At 47.4% G+C, this 18121-nt stretch overlaps 1 protein-coding gene across 7 annotated transcripts in view; it reads right to left on the bottom strand.

Moving 5' to 3' along the window:
• Positions 1-18121, bottom strand: part of CCDC7 (coiled-coil domain containing 7) — a 457188-nt gene that overhangs the window by 148599 nt on the left and 290468 nt on the right. For all 7 annotated transcript variants that reach the window (XR_008309433.1, XM_053259060.1, XM_053259062.1 and 4 more), the window contains one exon: positions 11040-11159. Coding sequence is in view for 6 of the 7 variants with exons in the window: in XM_053259060.1 (XP_053115035.1) it covers positions 11040-11159 (120 nt within the window). In the remaining variant the exon portion in view is untranslated. The remainder of the gene's footprint in view (positions 1-11039; positions 11160-18121) is intronic.

Raw genomic sequence — 18121 nt, 5'->3', positions numbered from 1 at the left:
GATCTCTCGGTGGCGTTCGATACCATCGACCATGGTATCCTTCTGGGTCGCCTGGGGGAGTTGGGGATAGGGGGCACTGCTTTGCAGTGGTTCCGTTCCTATCTCTCGGGCAGATTCCAGATGGTGGAGCTTGGTGACAGTTGCTCCTCAAAACGGGAGCTGTTATATGGAGTCCCTCAGGGCTCCATTCTGTCACCAATGCTTTTTAACATCTACATGAAACCGCTGGGTGAGTTCATCAGGAGGTTTGGTGCTGGTTGTTATCAGTATGCTGATGACACCCAAATCTACTTCTCCTTTTCATCCCCAGGAAATGGCACTCATTCTCTAAATGCCTGCCTACAGGCAGTAATGGGCTGGATGAGGGAGAACAAATGGAAGCTGAATCCAAGCAAGACGGAGGTGCTCATTGTGGGGGCTCAGAATCTGAGGGGTGAGTGAGATCTCCCTGTGCTGGATGGGGTTACACTCCCCCAGAAGGAGCAGGTGCATAGCTTGGGAGTACTCCTGGACCCAGGCCTCACCCTGGTATCTCAGGTGGAGGCCATGGCCAGGAGTGCTTTCTATCAGCTCCGGCTGATTCGACAGCTGCGCCCATTCCTCGAAGAGGATGACCTCAAAACAGTGGTGCATCAGCTGGTAACCTCCCAGCTTGACTATTGCAATGCGCTCTACGTGGGGCTGCCTTTGTACGTAGTCCGGAAACTTCAGTTAGTTCAGAATGCGGCAGCCAGATTGGTCTCTGGGGCAACCCAGAGAGACCATATGATGCCTGTTTTAAAACAGTTACACTGGCTGCTAATATGTTTCTGGGCAAAATACAAAGTGCTGGTTATTACCTTTAAAGCCCTGAACGGCTTGGGTCCAAGATATCTTAGAGAGCGCCTTCTTTTACATGATCCCCACTGCACGTTAAGGTCATCTGGGGAGGTCCGTCTCCAGTTGTCACCGGTTCGTTTGGTGACGACTCAGAGGCGGTCCTTCTCTGTAGCTGCTCCTGGACTGTGGAATGCACTTCCAGCGGAAATTCGTAATCTTGATTCTTTGCTGTCCTTCAAGAGAGCCCTTAAAACCTATCTGTTTGGCCTGGCCTTTCAGGGTTTTTAATCAGTTTTAATACCTGGTTTTCGGGGTTTTAATTGTTTTGATAGTTTAATTGTTTTTTAAGTTGTTTTAAATTGGTATTTATATTTGTATCTCTGTTTTAATTGTTTTTAATGTTTTCTGTTTTAATTGTAAACCGCCCTGAGCCATTTCGGAAGGGCGGTATATAAATCAAATAAATAAATAAATAAATAAATAAATAAATAAATAAATAAATAAAACATACCACTAAGTGCAAACAAGAATAACATTTCTGATTTTTAGGAGTTGTAACTGAGGTGTAGTTTAACTTGGAATGCTCTGCAGGAAAAACCTTTCAAGGTGTAAAAAAAGTGGGAGTTTTAGTGTGGTACTCTGGCCTTTGACTGCTGGGGGGCAGAACAAAACTAAACTGGCAAGGCAAAATGGTGAACTCTTGTTTTCTTCTCAGTGCAAGCTATATAGACAACTCCCATGCTTTGTGAACTTTTGGCCAAGGCACTCAACAAGTTGAGAGGTAAGGTTAGTTATCACTGCCTCCTATGTCCTGGCCTTCTGGGTTCCCCTGTGTCTGCACCTCCTCCGAGCCCTGGACATCCTGGATCACGCCCTCTGCTACAGGGGTCTAGGTTGGCCCCTGCACCCACCTCCTCAGCTGTTCCCACCTCCTTGTCTGGGCAGCCTAGACATGAGGTTATCTGTGAGCTCCCCCCCCCGCCAAGTTTGTTTCTGTTTTCATGGGGAACTGCGGGCAGGTGCTATACACCCCCGCATGCCCATCCTTTGCCCCTCACCCTGTCCCCATTCAGAAAGAGACTTGTAGGTGTGGCTCCTTGTTTGAGGAGGTGTGTTTTGCCTGTATTTCACCTTTTCTTGGGCCTTACGTGGAGGGGGCATGGCTACCATTGCAGAAGGCCCTTCCCCCATGCCAAGAGGCAGCTGTAAAGCTGGCCTAGTGCAGAAGAACTGGTATCTCCATGTGCGGGGGTGGAAGAAAGGTGGGCTGTGGCAAGCACAGGACTTCCAGAGCTGTGTCTGGATTATACTTCCTTGACAGGACACCTGAGTGGGGTATGGGGCATCGAGCTCAGACGCTCCACCCGCTGTTCTCTCGGTGTGCCTCTGGATGAACCTGGAGGCATGTGCTGTTAGGTCCTGCTGTGGGCCATCAAACCTCCAGTCCTAGTGGTGGGGGATGGCCAGGCATGTAGGACCCTTGTAGAACAACCTGTGGGGGGTACATTGGCTGTGTGTGTGGGGAGGGAATGCTTGTGGCTGGTTGGACAGCCACTCGATGGCTGCAGACATGTGCTCCAGGTGGTCTGTGTATCTGTCAAAGTGCAGCTCTGCAGCCATGTTGCTGCATTCTAGGGCATGCACCACTTCCCTCACTGTTTCCCCCTTTGCAGCAAAGACCTAAGGGACTGTGTTCTCATAGGCATCCACAGTCCTATTCATGACCACCTCAAGTACCCACCTGTCCACTGCACACATTCACCCTCCCTCATGTCCAGCTCTCAAAGCACCTTGCAGGTTGCCTGTGAGGTCTCCGCGTGTTGAGCCACCAGGTCCTTGGTGAACTGCAGGTGGTTTCTAAGCCGCACCATGAGCGCAAGGTTGCTTACTAGCCTTAGCGGGAGGTGGCTCCTCTGAGGGATCACCAGGCAGGAGAGGCTTGGCTGCCTGTTCCTCCTGTGGAATGACTGGCCAGGCAAGGTTCTCTCTTGTGGGTGTTTCTGGTGGGGGAGGGAAGGTGACAATATTATGCACTGCACTATCACACGGCCAGAAACGCCCTCCCTCAACTCTTGTGGCTGGTCCAAGAGAACTTGTTCTCTTGGTTGCATGCCCCTCCAAATTAATTTCCTGCAATCACGCTCCCCTTTAGCCAGACATTGGGCAAACATCAGGGGTTTTAAACTGTTCTGTTTAATTTCCTGAAGTGTTGATTGATTTTGATGGTTTTGTTTTAATTGTTATCCGCCCTGAGCCATTCTGGAAGGGCGCTATAGAAATTGAATAAATTAATAATAAACAAATAAACAAACAAATAAATGAAATATGCCCTCACCCAAGTACGATAGCCACCAACACAGTGGCATGAGAACAAAAGAATGTCACCACCATGCACTCATCTATGCCATCCAGGTCAAGGGCTCCCTGGTCAGGTTCAGTGTCATCTTCCAACCAGTGCCACTCTTGTTGGATCAGCTCCAGGCTGGCTTCATCCACTAACTCGTATGCACGCGGTGTTCCCAGCACATCATCTTTAAGCCCTGTTCCCTTCCCAGCAACCATTTTTGAGTACATTGGGAACAAATTGAGGGAGCCCAGGTACTGCTGGCCGACCTCCTTGATGTCAGTCTCATCTTCATATCCCCCCTCTCACAATTGCAGGGCCTCAGATATGATGCATCTTGTCTGTCCCATAAAAGATTTGTGCAGTGAATCCCGCAATCCTGCTGTACTGGGCCTCTCCACAGAACACTGTCCTCCTGAGGGCATATGTAAGGAAGCATCCAGGCGCTGCATGGGATGCCAGGTGAAGCTAGGATTTTATGCTGCTGTGGCTGTTAGGCCCACGGGCCCTCCCAAGGTGGATGTGGATTTATAGCTCAGTCCAGCTTGCTGCCATCTTGCTACCATGCACCTCCCTTGGGACAATGTGAGCAGAGGGGATGTTCCCAGGGGGTACAAAGGACATGCCCTGTGGATGTCCCTGTGGCAGTGATGCCTGTGGCTGTGGCTTGGTGGGTGCTGGCAATGCAGGAAGATGGAGGGGAGACTCTGCCCATGCCCTGCATGGCTCCGAGGGCTGAAAGTTAACTGGCCCTCAGCCTCCTGTCTGCCATAGCGTGAAATGTGTCCGATGTGTTCCCAGGCACACATCCAGCCTGTCACCCCAAACTGAGGCGAGCATTTCATAGTAGAGCATTGTCACTGGCTGAACTTTGGAAAGCATGTATCCAGAAAACAATGGTCAGTGACTGTGTTTTCGAGAGGGTATATGTCCTCGGGCAGGCCGCCTCGCACACCTGGCAAGCATGGATGTGTGTAGGTGTGACTGGGAAATGGGCACAGACATTGAGGCATGCAAAGAGGTGCAGATACAAGGAGATCTTGTGGCCTCAAGGGCCGCACAAGCGTTAGCCGCTCGCAACATTTGACAATAGTGCAATGTGCTGCATCAAAGGATGTGCCAGCTGTAGCGCAAAAGATAAGGGCCAAGACGGATGGGGAGAGCATCACTGACAGATTCATCTTTCACTTCCCTTGAGCTATCTTGGGATTTGTAGGCAGGCCAAGGACGGCATAGTGCTGCATCCATCTGTAGGTCTGTGGCCCATTGCATTGGTGCGAAAAGGCTTCAGCACCCCACCCCTTGCACTGAACTTCAGAACTCCCTAGTACAAATACCCCCATCCATGGCGCCTACAGCATTAATGATTGGCCTTTGAGACAATGGCCAGGCTTCTTAATGCTGATGGTGTTCTCAGGGGGGAAACAGACCAACTGTGAAAACAGAAACCATTTCTCTCACTGCCTCTCTGTTTACACACAGATCTAGGGAACACAAAAAGCGGGCTGGGGTCGGGAGGAGAAATCCTGGGGTGCTGTCCCAGGGCTTTGGGCAGATGGCATCTTTCAGGGCATTTAAAGTATGTGCACCCCATTCACGGGAAAGCCTCCCCAGCGAAGTTTGCCCGGCTTCACCAGGTTAAGAACTGTGTGATTATGCAGGCCACTTTTTAATGTTCTGCTCCGATGGTATATGGTTTATTTAAAAAGTATTTTAAAACATTATGTATGGCATCTTGCATCCCCTCCCACATCTTTTTTTGGGTCTGCTATGTTTTGAGTGGTGTGTTTTTATCTTGTGTTTTAAAGTTGTATAGTCAGCCGCCCAGTTATGGGGCAGCTAACAAATAAAGTTTATGATGATGATTGACCACTTTGATGAGAATGGGTGAGAAACAGTGAAGGGGAGACATGGGTGTTTTCCCACTGTGGCTCTCCATAAGAGGGCCCTGGTTGTGTGTGGGTGCGTGCATGACAGCATGCCCCAAAGAAACATTTGCCACCCCATCCCTATTTTCGGCAAGGAGTAGAGGGAGGGCCGTGTCTCTTTAAAACTGCAAGCAGGTGTCACGGTTGCCGGGCAGAACTGGTGACAGAGGGGAGAAGGTTGATGACAGAATGTGTTCTCTAAGGGCCGGCTGGAGAAGGCTGCAGTATCTGTACTGCGGGCACATTCCTGGGTGGTTCTAGGATGCTGCCTCTATGATTGCTGTTAGAGATAAGTGCTTAACTGTGGTTAGGGCAGAGTTTGCCTTTGGGCACAACAGTTTGGTGGCAAAACCACGGTTCTTGGTGGCAAACTTAAGAGTAACCTCATGTTACAAGTCGTTTTTGTCAGGGCAAACTGGAGTTAACTTTAGACTCTTAACAGCAGTTTTGTGTGTTTGAGCATACTACAGTTACAGACTCTGGCAGCTTTAACTGCAGTTAAAGTGTACGTGTGAAATGAGCCAATACATTAGAACTATCAAAAATGAAAAACTAAAAGTTAGATACTGCTTGTTGAATATTCAAATGACTACATTTGTTCAGTAAGCCATATAATAGCCCAACAAGGTTGGTCAGTATTATCAGATCTGCTCAACTTCAGCCCTCCTGCAGAAGTCCCACAATCCCTGACTATTGGCCACTGTGGCTGGGGATTATGGGAGTTGTAGTCCAAAAACAGCTGGGGGGCTGAAGTTGAACAGGCCTGGTATTATTATCCCCATCATGCATAAAGAGATGCATCTGGGTGAGCTCTGCTTTAGGCAATGGACCCTATGGGGTTTGGGGGAAAGGTTACAATTTTGTTTAAAATCACCCGCTTGCCCATTTCTTTTGTGGGTTGGGCAGTAGGTAGTACCCATCATGCCCTACCACACAACACACTTTGGTGTCCCTAGGAGCTACCCATGGGGAACAATGGGGTGTTTCGAGTTACCCCATTGTTTCCTATGGCTGGAACAAGCTGCACTCACAGAGTGCACTGCACACAAGTTTTGCATTGCAATTTGCAGTGCATTTTGCAGCCCTGCCTTGACAAATAATGCAGATTGAAAGCACACAGTAAAAGGGAATCTGTCCCTCCCAACACAGAACACACATTTCAAACACAGTCCAAAAATGGCCAAAAAAGAATCACTGACCCAGAATCCAATAACATCATTCGCTCAAGTTGCTCTCTCACAAACTATTATGACTCCTTAGCTCCTAGCATCAAACAGCTGCCACAGTAGCACTCTTAGCAGCAAGCATAGCGAGTGATTTGCCACTGTGCATTACTTGCCACAACAAAATCAAATCACAACTCAAGGAAGGCAGGCACTCAAATTCTGCCTTTGTCAATCTGAGATCCAGCAAAACCAGATTGTCATAGCAGAAAGAGCACAACATATTATAGTCAGTGCTGAGAAAAGAAAACCACAAAATCAAACCTTCCGTGATTCCTTCCTCTTATCCTCCTGATGTATCCTCTTCAAGAGAGGCACACTATAAGGGATATCTCTGCCTCCCAATCCCTTTGAATACATTTTGAAACTTCCTTCTTTTGTGTTCCCCTCTCCCTCCCCCGAGCCAAAGGGAGCACAGTTGTCCATGACAACACTTAATTTGTATGATAGGAGATCATACAAGAAGGAGATCACAAGCCATTCGGAAGCCAGTGCCAGAACACTAATCAGCAAGGGAAAAACATGCCTCCAAAATGGCACTCGAAATGTCAAAACATTTCAATCGATATGAGGTTGTTTTATTCTGAGCTCAAAACAGGCCCTTTATATAGAGGGCATTTGTTTCAAGCTCAAAACACCAGAACAGCCCGTTTTGAGTTGAAACATCCTGATGTCAAAGTTTTGCTAATTCCTAATCTAGATACATTTTACGAAGACTGGCTTTCTGGCTTATTATACTTTTCTTTTGAGTTATAAACCCATTACACAAAAACAAGAAGAGGTCTTTATTGACATGCTGCAAAGTATTAGACCTCTGTAAGTCCAAATACAGAAACAATTTGCTATAGATAGCAATGGCTAGCACACCATTGTAGCATAGCTCACTTGTAACTATTGATCTGGTAGAGGTCCGGCGACATTCATAAGAATGGGTAATGTGCCTGTGCAGAACCCTTGTGGTAGAATGCCGCAGCTCGTTGAGGCAACCAAGCCTATCCCCATACCTTCAGAGTGCTATTTAAAGGCAGGCCGGGCACCTGTTATTCAGTTCTTGGACGACCACTGTGGAGGATGATCATCTGGAATCAGGTGATTTCATCACTGAAGGAGAGTAGCATGCACACTCAGTATGCTCATATTGTAGCACTACTGGCAAAGAGATCCAACTCATGAAGAGAGGTGAAATGTAGTCTGTCTTGATTTCCCATTTGTGCTGTTGTGGTGGTGGTGGGAAAACCTGGCTTAAGTCGTCCGCCAGGATGTTGTCTATGCCCTTTTATGTGTATGGCTATCGAATAGACTTCATGCCAGATGCACCAGTGCCATTGTAGGCTGGGTGCACAAAAACTGCAAGACACTGTCTCTCCCTGACAGTTTATGTAGGCCAGAGCAGTGGTATTTTCTAACTGTGTTTGTACAGCTTTGTCTGCATTTGTACAGAAGTTGTAAGACGGCTTTCATTGCTTTGAAGACAGCCAGAAGCTCCTAGAAACAGATATGTAATTGTGTTTGTTGAAGGGTCTACTTGCCCTGAATCTGATGTGCTCCACAATGTGGCCCCCAGCCTAGCAGAAAGGTGTCCATTGTTAACCAGATAGGAGTTAGCATTTGAAAAGGAATCCCTTCCAACAGATTTCTGCCCATCGACCACCAGGTAAGTGAGTATAGAATTTGATCTGGGAGCACTAGATGTAGCCCTTGACAGTCCACATGCAGGCAGAAGACCAACAGAAACCAAAGTTGTAACTTGAACAGCTTGAACCGGGCATATCACACCACTGTGTTGCAGGATGCCATAAGACCTAGGAGTCTTTGCATGAGTCAAGCCAATTGAGACAGATGCTGCTGGAAATTGAGAACCAGGTCCCTGATGCACTGGAAGCTTTTCCGAAGTAAGTACGCCTTCCTGGTCTCCGTGTCTAGGACTGCTCCAATGTAGTTGATAACATGAACTGGCTCCAGTTTGGATTTTTTCCAAACGACTTAGATCCCCAAGTCTTGGAGAAGAGACAGTATGTATTTCATCTGAGAACTACTTCCTGATCCCAAAGGATAGTACGTATCTTGGAAGTCAGAAGCCAGTCATCCAGATATGGATAGACCCAGGCGCAGCTCGTGAACGCGCCTGGGGGGGGGGCGGCTTCTTTAAGGTAAATGGAGCTGGTGCTCTGTGCTGCCCAGCAGCCTCCGCGGTGGGGAATCACCTCCGCCACTCACCTGGCTCCCGCAGAGGTGAGCCCCCGCCAGCGGCCAGGTGAGTGGCGGAGGCGATTCCCCACTGTGGGGGCTGCTGGGTGGCACGGAGCACTGGCTCCGTTTACCTTAAAGAAGCCACCTGCCGCCACCCCAGAGGTGCGTTCACGAGCCGCACCTGGATAGACCAATATACCCTGGGTCCCCAGGTAAGCTACCACTACAGCCATACATTTTGTAAATACCCTGGGGGGCTGTGGCAAGCCCGAAGAGTAAGACTGTGTATTGGTACACTTGATTTCCTACTGCAAACCTCTGATATTTTCTGTTATGCCCTGATGCCAATGTGGAAATATGCGTCTTTGAGATCCAGAGTCACAAGCCATATAGAAGTATGGTATAGAAGAGGTAGGATCTCTTGCAACGCTATCATGCAGAATTTTTGCATATGGACAAATTTGTTCAGGTGGCGTAGATCCATGGTAGGTCGTATACCACCATCCCTCTTTGGGATCAGGAAGTAAGGTAAGTAAAATCCCCCCCCCCATCTGTGCACCTACTGTACCAGGGCAATGGCTCCTTTGGCTAAAAACCCCTTCACTTCCTCCAGTAACACTTGGGAAGGTTGAGTGAACCTCATCCCTGTAACTCTTGGGGTTGTTCTGAACTCTACGATGCAGCCTGAAAATATGATCTTCAGGACCCAGCGGTCTGATGTTATGTGGTGCCATGTGGGGGCATGGTGCACCAGTTTGATATTGGATGCTGGCAGGAGAATAGTGTTCATGAGACTGGAGTTGTCCCTTATTTGCCAAGATGTTGTGGACCCCGGTGGCAGGAAGAGTGTAGTGGTGGCAATGGGTAGATCTGAACCTCAAAGATGTTTCTGAGGCTCAGTCTGCTTTGTATGCTGGGGTTGATTTGACTTCCCCTTGCCATGAAAAGGGCATTTGTGATAAGGCTGGCACTGCTTCCTAAAGTCATGGCACTCCTGCTGTATAAATGTGGACTTCTGTTTCGAATAAGGATGGTATTTGGAGCCGTAGGAAGAGGTAGATGTTGACGCGGTGAAACGTTTGGCAGAGAATTTGGATTCCCCCCCCATTTCCCCCCATTGTGGAGTAAGTCCTCACTGAAAACTCAAAAGGTAAGCCCTCAATTCTCATTTTTTCCCCATTGTGGAGTAAATCCTGACTGAAAACTCAAAAGGTAAGCCCTCAGTTCTCTATTTCATATCACCCTACAGGTTGGTGGAATGAAGCCTGGCATGCCTCTGCAGGGAGATTGCAGCTGCCAAGAAGTGCAATTCAGACTCAGCCAGGTGTTTGGTAGTGCTCAATTGCTGGTGGGTAAGTGCTGCTGATTTATCCAATGTTTCTTGGAATTTTTAAAATTCTTTTTAAATTCTTCTGGCAAGAGGACTTCCAGGGTATCTTGTAGATCTTCCTTCCCATAAGCCATGGGTATATTTTGCAGTGCAGGCTGAATAGTTCTGTAGGTGTCAACAGAGACGAAGAGTCTACTGAAGAGGGAGCTGGTGACAGAGAGCATTCTCTTGATGCCAGCAATCTCAGAGTCGAGGCACAGCTGACATTGAAGACTCTTGGTGTTTCCAATGTCATTTGTTCCTTTTCCTTTGAGGTTGAAGTTCTCTACATCGAGCGATGTCTGTCAACCCTGACATCAGAAGTCGAGGATTTCGAGGGCAGGGTCTGTAGACTTGATGGAGATGGTGTCCTGTCCCTTGTTAAATCCACTCTTTTGGATTTCTTTAGTCTCTGAGAAGAGTAAGGATCCTCCAAGCCCGACCATTTTCATTTCAACTTCAAACGCTCCAATGTCAAAGGGGGAGTGGATTTCAAAGATATCTTTGGAATTACAAACAATGCCAACATTGAGCTCGATGTTGATGGCTGTGGTTTTGTAGGAGGCGGCTTAATGCCGACATCAAAGTTTTTGAAGTTGATGATGAGGTGGCAGGGCGGGATTCTCCTGATGTTGAAAGACTTAGCACCTCATCATAAATGGTGGCGCAAAGCCACAAGGCCCGATTCTTTCTGCTTTGAGAAAGATAAGCATATCTTTCACGAGGAGACATTGTGCTCTTCTTCCAGGCAGATTAAGCATAGGTCATGGAGTTCTTTTGAGGGAAGCTTGGCATTACACCTGTGCACCTTGAAGCTCCATTTCTCCTCAGCCATTTTAGGGATATTCCAATTTGTAGTCAAAGTCAGTTCCAAATTTGAAAATATATTTAATTTTATAAAAAGAAGAATCTAACTGACGTGGAGCAACAGCCCAAGGAATGAATGCACAGCAGTCAGAACAGAACTGAAGAGCAGGGGCCTGGCCCATCTTTAAATAGTACGCTGAAGGCGTGTGGGCAGGGCTTGGTCACCTTGACGAACTGTGGGATTCTACCGCAAGGGTCCTGCACAGGCACATTACCCATTCTTATGGATCTTGAAGGATCTTGATCCAGATATTTAAATTCTAATTTAGGAAATTAATAAGGAATAACAGCATACATACCACTGACACTGCCTGGTTGGGTAGCTGCAAGATCCTGAGCTTCTTGTAATTCTTTCCAATTGGATTCCAAATGTTCCAATAAATGTTGCTTCTTCTCAGAAAGTTGATATAATTCCCTTACTGCAAACATATATGTTTTACAATCACATCCTGAAAAACTAGTTTCACTTTCCCCCATTGCTCACAGTAACATAAAATGAAGCAAGGTATTCAAAATGGATCACTTCATAAAAATAACGTCCTCTTCATTTGTCAATGCAGGTTGACAAATGAAGACTGGGCAAGGAAACGAAACAAAATCCTTCTGGAAATGCAGCAAAGACACAGTGAAAGGATTTTTTTTACTGTAATCCTATGTATACTTACTTGAAAGTAAGTTTTATTGAATATAATGGGGTTTACTTAGAATAAACATGTCTGGGATTGAGCTCTAAACTACGGAGAAGAATATCATACAGATCCACTGATGATTACTAAAGAGTAGGAATCTGAAAAATGGTTCACAATGCCCACAAAGAAATTGGGTGGCAAAGTCCAAGGTCCTCTCTCATGCTGACTTTTTTTCCTGGTCTAAGAGACAGATTTCTTCCAAAACACAAAGTAGTTATATTGGCTTCCCAGCACTAGTTTCCACTATTGATTATTAACATGGTAAGATTTATCCATAACCTCTTGCTCCTGGTAGGAAAGTGTAAAGGTAAAGGTAAGAGGTCAGAGTTAATTTTTGATTAGGGCAACAAAAGGAATACCACTTCCGTACACTTCCTGACCAGAAAAAAACCCCAGGTTGCTTACCTGTAAGAGATGATCTGGATGTAATCCGTTGTATTCATAAGGAATGGGTTCTGCGCCTGCGCAGGGACCTCACGGATCGATTAGCTAGCTCCTCGTGCTGGCCCTAACTGCCAAGCACGTGACCATGCCTCCGCTTATTCTAGGCAGTTAGGGTGCGCTTTAGTCAGTTTCTGGCGGACCGGCAGTTGCCTTTCATGACAAACATAAATATATCCCATTACCCAGCCCTTCCATCCTTGCGGGGAGGTCAGGCGGGTTTTATCAATACAACGGATTACATCCAGAGCATCTCTTACAGGTAAGCAACCTGTTTATCTGGAGTGTAATCCACTGCATTCATAAGGAATGGGAGACTAGCCAGCTGAGAATCAACCCAGGCGGTGGGTCCATAATTTCTCCAATAATCAGGGTAGGATATGCTTCAGGACTGCACATCCAAACTCCGCTTCCTTTGTCTGTTTCAAGTCAATAGCATAGTGTTTAATGAATGGTTACATATCTCTGCCATTGAAATGCCCGCTAAGTTAGCAGCCGAAGAAGCATATGCCGTTGTAGCATGCGCAGTTATTCTTTCTGGTGGGGTCTTCCCCTGTCCTGTATACGCCAATTTGATCATCTGGACAATCCAATGTGATAGCCTCTGTCTTGTAACTGGTTGGCCTTTAGACTTTCCTCCATAGATCACAAAAGGTTTGTGCGTGGTACGCATCTGCCTTGTAGCTTGTAAGTAATATAGCAGTGCGCGCCGCACATCTAGTGCATGCATAGTTTTTTCCAGCTGCATCTCAGGATTAAAAAAGAATGTAGGCAGAACTATATCCACGTTAATACGAAAATCTGTCAAAACCTTAGGTTGGAACCGTGGGTCTAACCGCATCACTACCTTGTTTGGGAATATCTGCGTGTAGGGACGATCCACCCTGAGGGCCGCTATTTCACTAACCCTCCTCGCTGTGGTGATCGCCACCAAGAATACAGTTTTCAATGTTTGTAGACACAGAGAAGCCCCCGCCATTGGCTCAAATGGTTGCTTCATTAAGGCTTGCAGCACCAATGTCAAGTCCCACTGTTGAAGCGGCTGCCGCAGCGGCAGGAATAATTATTTAGATCTTTTAGATACTTTTTACACGGGAAAACACCGTTGTGTCCCCCCACCCCTTGTGTTCTGATGAGAGTGCTGCCAAATGAACTTTCAATGATGTGTTTGCTAGGCCAGCCATTTTGAGTGTCGTCAGGTAAAGCAATATCTGCCTGACCGTGGCCCTCCTGGGGAAGAAACCATGTCGTCTAACATATAGCTTGAAGCGTTGCCACTTGGTAGCATAATTCAGCCTTGTGGATTTCTTCCTATTATTTATCAGGAGTCTCTTTAATAATTTATTCGCCACACAGTCAACTTAAAGTCTCAAGCTGTGGATGCCGAATTACCCCTTGACCTTGCGTTAGTAAGTCTGGTCGGCTTGGCAGTTTGCGGTAAGTCCCTCTCGACAGATGCAATAGCACCAGGAACCACTGTTGTCAGGGCCACCATGGTGCAATCAAGATCCCCCTTGTGGCATCCCTGAGTTATTGGGATACCACTAGAGTTAACAGTGGCTGCGGAGGAAACAGATAATATAGTCCCCTTGTCCATTTGTGCTGAAAAGCATCTCCCAGGGAGTGCCTGCCTATTCCTGCACGCGAGCAGTATGTCCAACACTTTGTGTTCGCAGCAGTCGCAAAGAGGTCTCTCTCTGGCCAACCCCATCTGTTGAATATACTTTTCAGGTAGACCATGTTGAGTTCCCACTTGTGGTGTTGGTTGCGTAACAATGTTCGATTGAAGCCATCCGCCTGCACATTGTCCTCCCCTTTTATATGCAACGCCATCGAGATTATCGACTGAGTGATACACCACTTCCAAATCTTTTGACTCAACTGACAGAGAGAGCGTGACACTGTCCCCCCTTGTTTGTTCAAATACGCTATCGCTGTGGTGTTGTCTTGATAGACCTGCACTATCTTCCCGTGTAGCAATGGCTGGAATGCCTTCAGCGACAGAAAAACAGCATAAAGCTTGAGATAGTTTATCCACTGCTGCACAGACCATTGCCCCTGTACTTGATGGTACTGGCAATGAGTACCCCATCTCCAAAGGGAGGCATCCGCTGTCAGCCCACGCATTGGCATGAGTGGTTGGAATGGAATGCCTGCCAGTAAATTGGCAGACACCGTCCACCATTCCAAGGATTTTAGCACTGGCTCCGGGATCATTAGTATTTTCTGTTGGTTGTCTAGATTCGGCTGAAAGTTGCCGAGGTACCACCCTTGAAGTGGCCTCATATGAAGACGTGTATTGCGCACCGTCATATTGCAGGACGCCATAAATCCTAGTAGGCGCTGAATCAACTCTGCTGGTTGCCACGGTAAATGTTGAAATGGAAAAACCAATTCCTTGATCTGTTGATACCTGCTCTCTGGCAGATAAGCCCTTTTCTCTTACATATCCAGCTCTACCCCATACAACTCACACACCTTTGTGGTTCTAATTTCAACTTTTTTAGATTCACCGTGATGCCCAAGTCTTCTAGGAGCCGTAGTACATATCGGACTTGCGAACATAACTCTTCTTTCATGTTGTTGACCAGCAGACAGTTGTCTAGATAGGCATAATAACCACTCCTTCCATTCTTAAGAATGCTATCACCGCAGCCATCACCTTTGTGAATACATGCGGTGCTGTGGAGAGTCCGAACAGCAGTACTACATATTGGTACACTGTATCTCCAACTGTAAATCTCAAGTATTTGCGGTGGCGCTCACGAATCCCAATATGAAAATACGCGTCCTTTAGATCTAGAGTTGCCTCCCACTCTTCCTGCACTAGGAAGTGTAGGATTCCCTGTAAGGTTATCATTCTGAACTTCCTGTTGTCCACATAACAATTCAAGTCCCTTAAGTCCATTATCGCACGTATGCCTCCATCCTTCTTGGGGATTTGGAAATAACGGGAATAATATCCCTGTATCCTGTCCACCCACTCCACTTGCACGATCGCCTGCTTCTCTAACAATACTTGAATTTTGTCCAGAAGCACCGGGGTCGGTCTGGTGTATCTTATGCCCTGAAATGGTGGCAAAGCTTTGAACTCTATTGCATAGCCAACCTTATAATCGTCACGACCCAGTGGTCTGATGTTATGTTATGCCATGCTTGAGCATGGCTTGCGAACTTGATGTTGATGTTGGCAATCACAAGGCCGGTGGTTTGGGCCTTGGGTACTGATTCTTGCATCGTCGTGCATCATGGAAGTGGATGGATCTGACCATTAAAGAGACTGTTTACTCTGCTCCTTATTCTGCTTCTGGCCCCTTTGTCGCTGGCCATAGGCTTTATTACGTTGATATGGTTTATACTGCCTCTTATATTCTCTTCTCTCTTGCCTGCATCCAGATCGGTATTGTTTATTGCCATACGAGCGATTGCGTGGCCCTTGGCTGCTTGCTGCAGTAGTCATAAAGGTCTTTGCTGTAAACTTAGATTGCTTCCAGGATTGCATTGTTGCATCCATGGTCTCGGCAAAGAGGCCTTTCCCATCAAATGGCAAGTTCTCCACACTATCCTGCATATCCTGCTGCAGGCCCGTGGAGTGGAGCCAGGCATGGTGGTGTAAAGTGATAGCAGTGGTCATCGCACGTGACTCCGTCTCTGCTGCATGTTTAAAGGTGCTCAGTAGATGTCTAGTCACCACTGTCGCCTTTTCATGCATTCTCCTGAAAACCTTGTGGTGACATGTTATTATTTATTTTTATTTATTTACATTTATATCCTGCTCTTCCTCCAAGGAGCCCAGAGCAGTGTACTACATACTTGAGTTTCTCCTCACTACAACCCTGTGAAGTAGGTTAGGCTGAGAGAGATGTGAATGGCCCAGAGTCACCCAGCTAGTATCAAGGCTGAATGGGGATTTGAACTCGGGTCTCTCCAGTCCTAGTCCAGCACTCTAACCACTACACCACGCTGACATGGTAGAAGAGTCCTGAAAAAGCGCATCCCAAAGGTGGTGCCCATATCTGGCTAAACACGCAGAATAGTTGGCTATCTTAATTGCCAAACTGGACGTCGTGTAGACTTTACACCCCAGCACATCCAGTTTTCTGCCCTCTTTGTCACTAGGAGTCGAATGGCGCTGACCTCCTTTCGAAGATGCACATTCAACAACCAATGAATTTGATACTGGATGTTTCATCAGGTAAGTGTTTTCCTCTTCCTGTATACAGTGGAGGCCCTCTAACTTCCGAGAAGTAGCGGTTGATGTCTGCAAAACCTCCCATGCTGTCTGTGCAGCCTTTGTAATTGCCGGTAACATTGAGAGTGACACAGGATGCACTATTTTGGCCCGAGCCATCATATTGTAAACTGGATCTTTCAAATCCAACTCCGGCTGTTTCAACTCCAACCCTAAGGCTTCTGCCATTTCATGAATCTGTACATGATAGGCCTTCAATTCGTCCGTCTGAGACACCAACGTAACTGGGGACACATCTGAAGGAAGCACAGGCTCCATGAGTTCTGTAGGGACTGTAGAGTCCTCATCATCTGTCTCAGTTGTAGCAGATGAATCTGCATCTCCTGAATCAGGTGGTAAAGGTAAGTCCGGAATAGACTGCACTTGTATCGTTGGTGGAGTAGGTTGAGAACGCGCAGGCACCACCGTATCATGCGGTTGCTCTCGCTGAATTGAGTCAGTGATGGTTGTCGAAGTCTGGCACGCCATAGAAACAGTTCTCACTGCCATGGCTGCGTCCTGTCTAACTGGAGAATTCTGTAGTCTGCTTCCCTGTTGTGCTTTCCGAATCTTGTACTCAGCATAGTCTACAGGGTAAACCACCGATGGGGCATGTTGAAAACCGCAGGTATGAGCCATCCAGTTAGCAGCAGAAGACTCTCCAAGCATGGGCGATCTCCATTGTAATGTCGAGGGCCGGACAAACAACGGTAAAGGCCTTGTTAATGTGGCTCGATCTGCAGTTTGCAGACCAAGCAAGCCAATAGGGCTTGTGGCTGCCAACACAAGATGTAGTGGTCTCGGTACCGGAACCCTTGGTACCGAAGCCGTTGGTACCAGTGACATCGAGGGAGTTTTCTGGTACCGGCTGTAGCGAATGCCCCGTCACCTGTTCCATCTCTACTCCTGAGAAACCATAGAACATCGAACCTGATGGTGTGGTATCAGTCGAATTCAAAATGGCCGGCAAATCTGTCCTCATCGAAAGATCATGCATTAGTTGGTCTTGTGCAGCTGTCCCACCAAAATCTAAAAAGTCTTCCATTCGGAACTCTGCCCACCCACCCCCCGGGGTCAACACAGGTGACATCAGCGGAGTATGGGCGCGTGTAAGTTGCATAGCGCCACAATGCCAAGTCCCAGTCCCTGGCTTCGATAGATCTCCTGGCCGTACTCCTTCGATGTCGTGTTCGGTCGGTCTCGATGTCGACATCGGCACCATGGGGCTGTATTACACTCAACTATCGGCATCGGTCGCTCGAACTTGGCCGTCCTCAATATCGACATCGATGCCGATGCTGTGATGGGAAGGTCCCCCTCCGACTTCGACTCCAAAACCCACAGGGAAGGCATAACCTTCAACATGGAGTCCCATTCTGAATCAGATTGCAAAGCAGTCGGAGATGGGGTCCCACTATGAATTCTAGTCTTTTCCTTCCGTCTCCTGGGCAGAGAGTTGTCTCACTCTCCCTCAGAAGATGGGGCACACTTGTGCTTCTTATGGTGGTGCCGCTTTTTTTCCATGTCCTCTGGCCGTTTAAAGTCTTGCACAATGGCGGCTTTTGACTGCTGAACAGCAGAGTCCACCAGAGGTGCTGCGGGCTTCGACACCACTGCACTTGGTGTCGTGCCTGATACCAATGCCAAGGGTCCCAATGCCGAGGGACCCGATGTCGCGGGTCTCGGCATCGGAGGCCGAAGCACATCATCATAAAGGGCCGCTCTCAAGCGTAACGCCCAATTCTTCAGTGTTTGCTTCGAAAACGAAGAACAAATTTTACAAGTGGTCGTATTATGTTGTTCTCCTAAACACAGCAAGCAAGCATCATGAGTGTCCGTTGAAGGTAATTTTGCATGACACTCAGAGCAACGTTTAAAAGTAGTCTTTGGTTTAGTAGCATCAGCCATCGCCCCAAGGGGTGAGAAACAATCGTTTTTATGCTTAGTCCGATGGGTTTTCAGAGGGAAGTCTGTTTTCCAGTCAAGAGTCCAAGTCCAATCTTTCTTCGTTGTCCGGTCC

This window comes from Hemicordylus capensis, chromosome 6 (assembly GCF_027244095.1).
Source record: "Hemicordylus capensis ecotype Gifberg chromosome 6, rHemCap1.1.pri, whole genome shotgun sequence".
In the NCBI taxonomy this organism is placed as follows: Eukaryota; Metazoa; Chordata; class Lepidosauria; order Squamata; family Cordylidae; genus Hemicordylus; species Hemicordylus capensis.
This window is presented reverse-complemented; position numbering and strand designations above follow the sequence as displayed.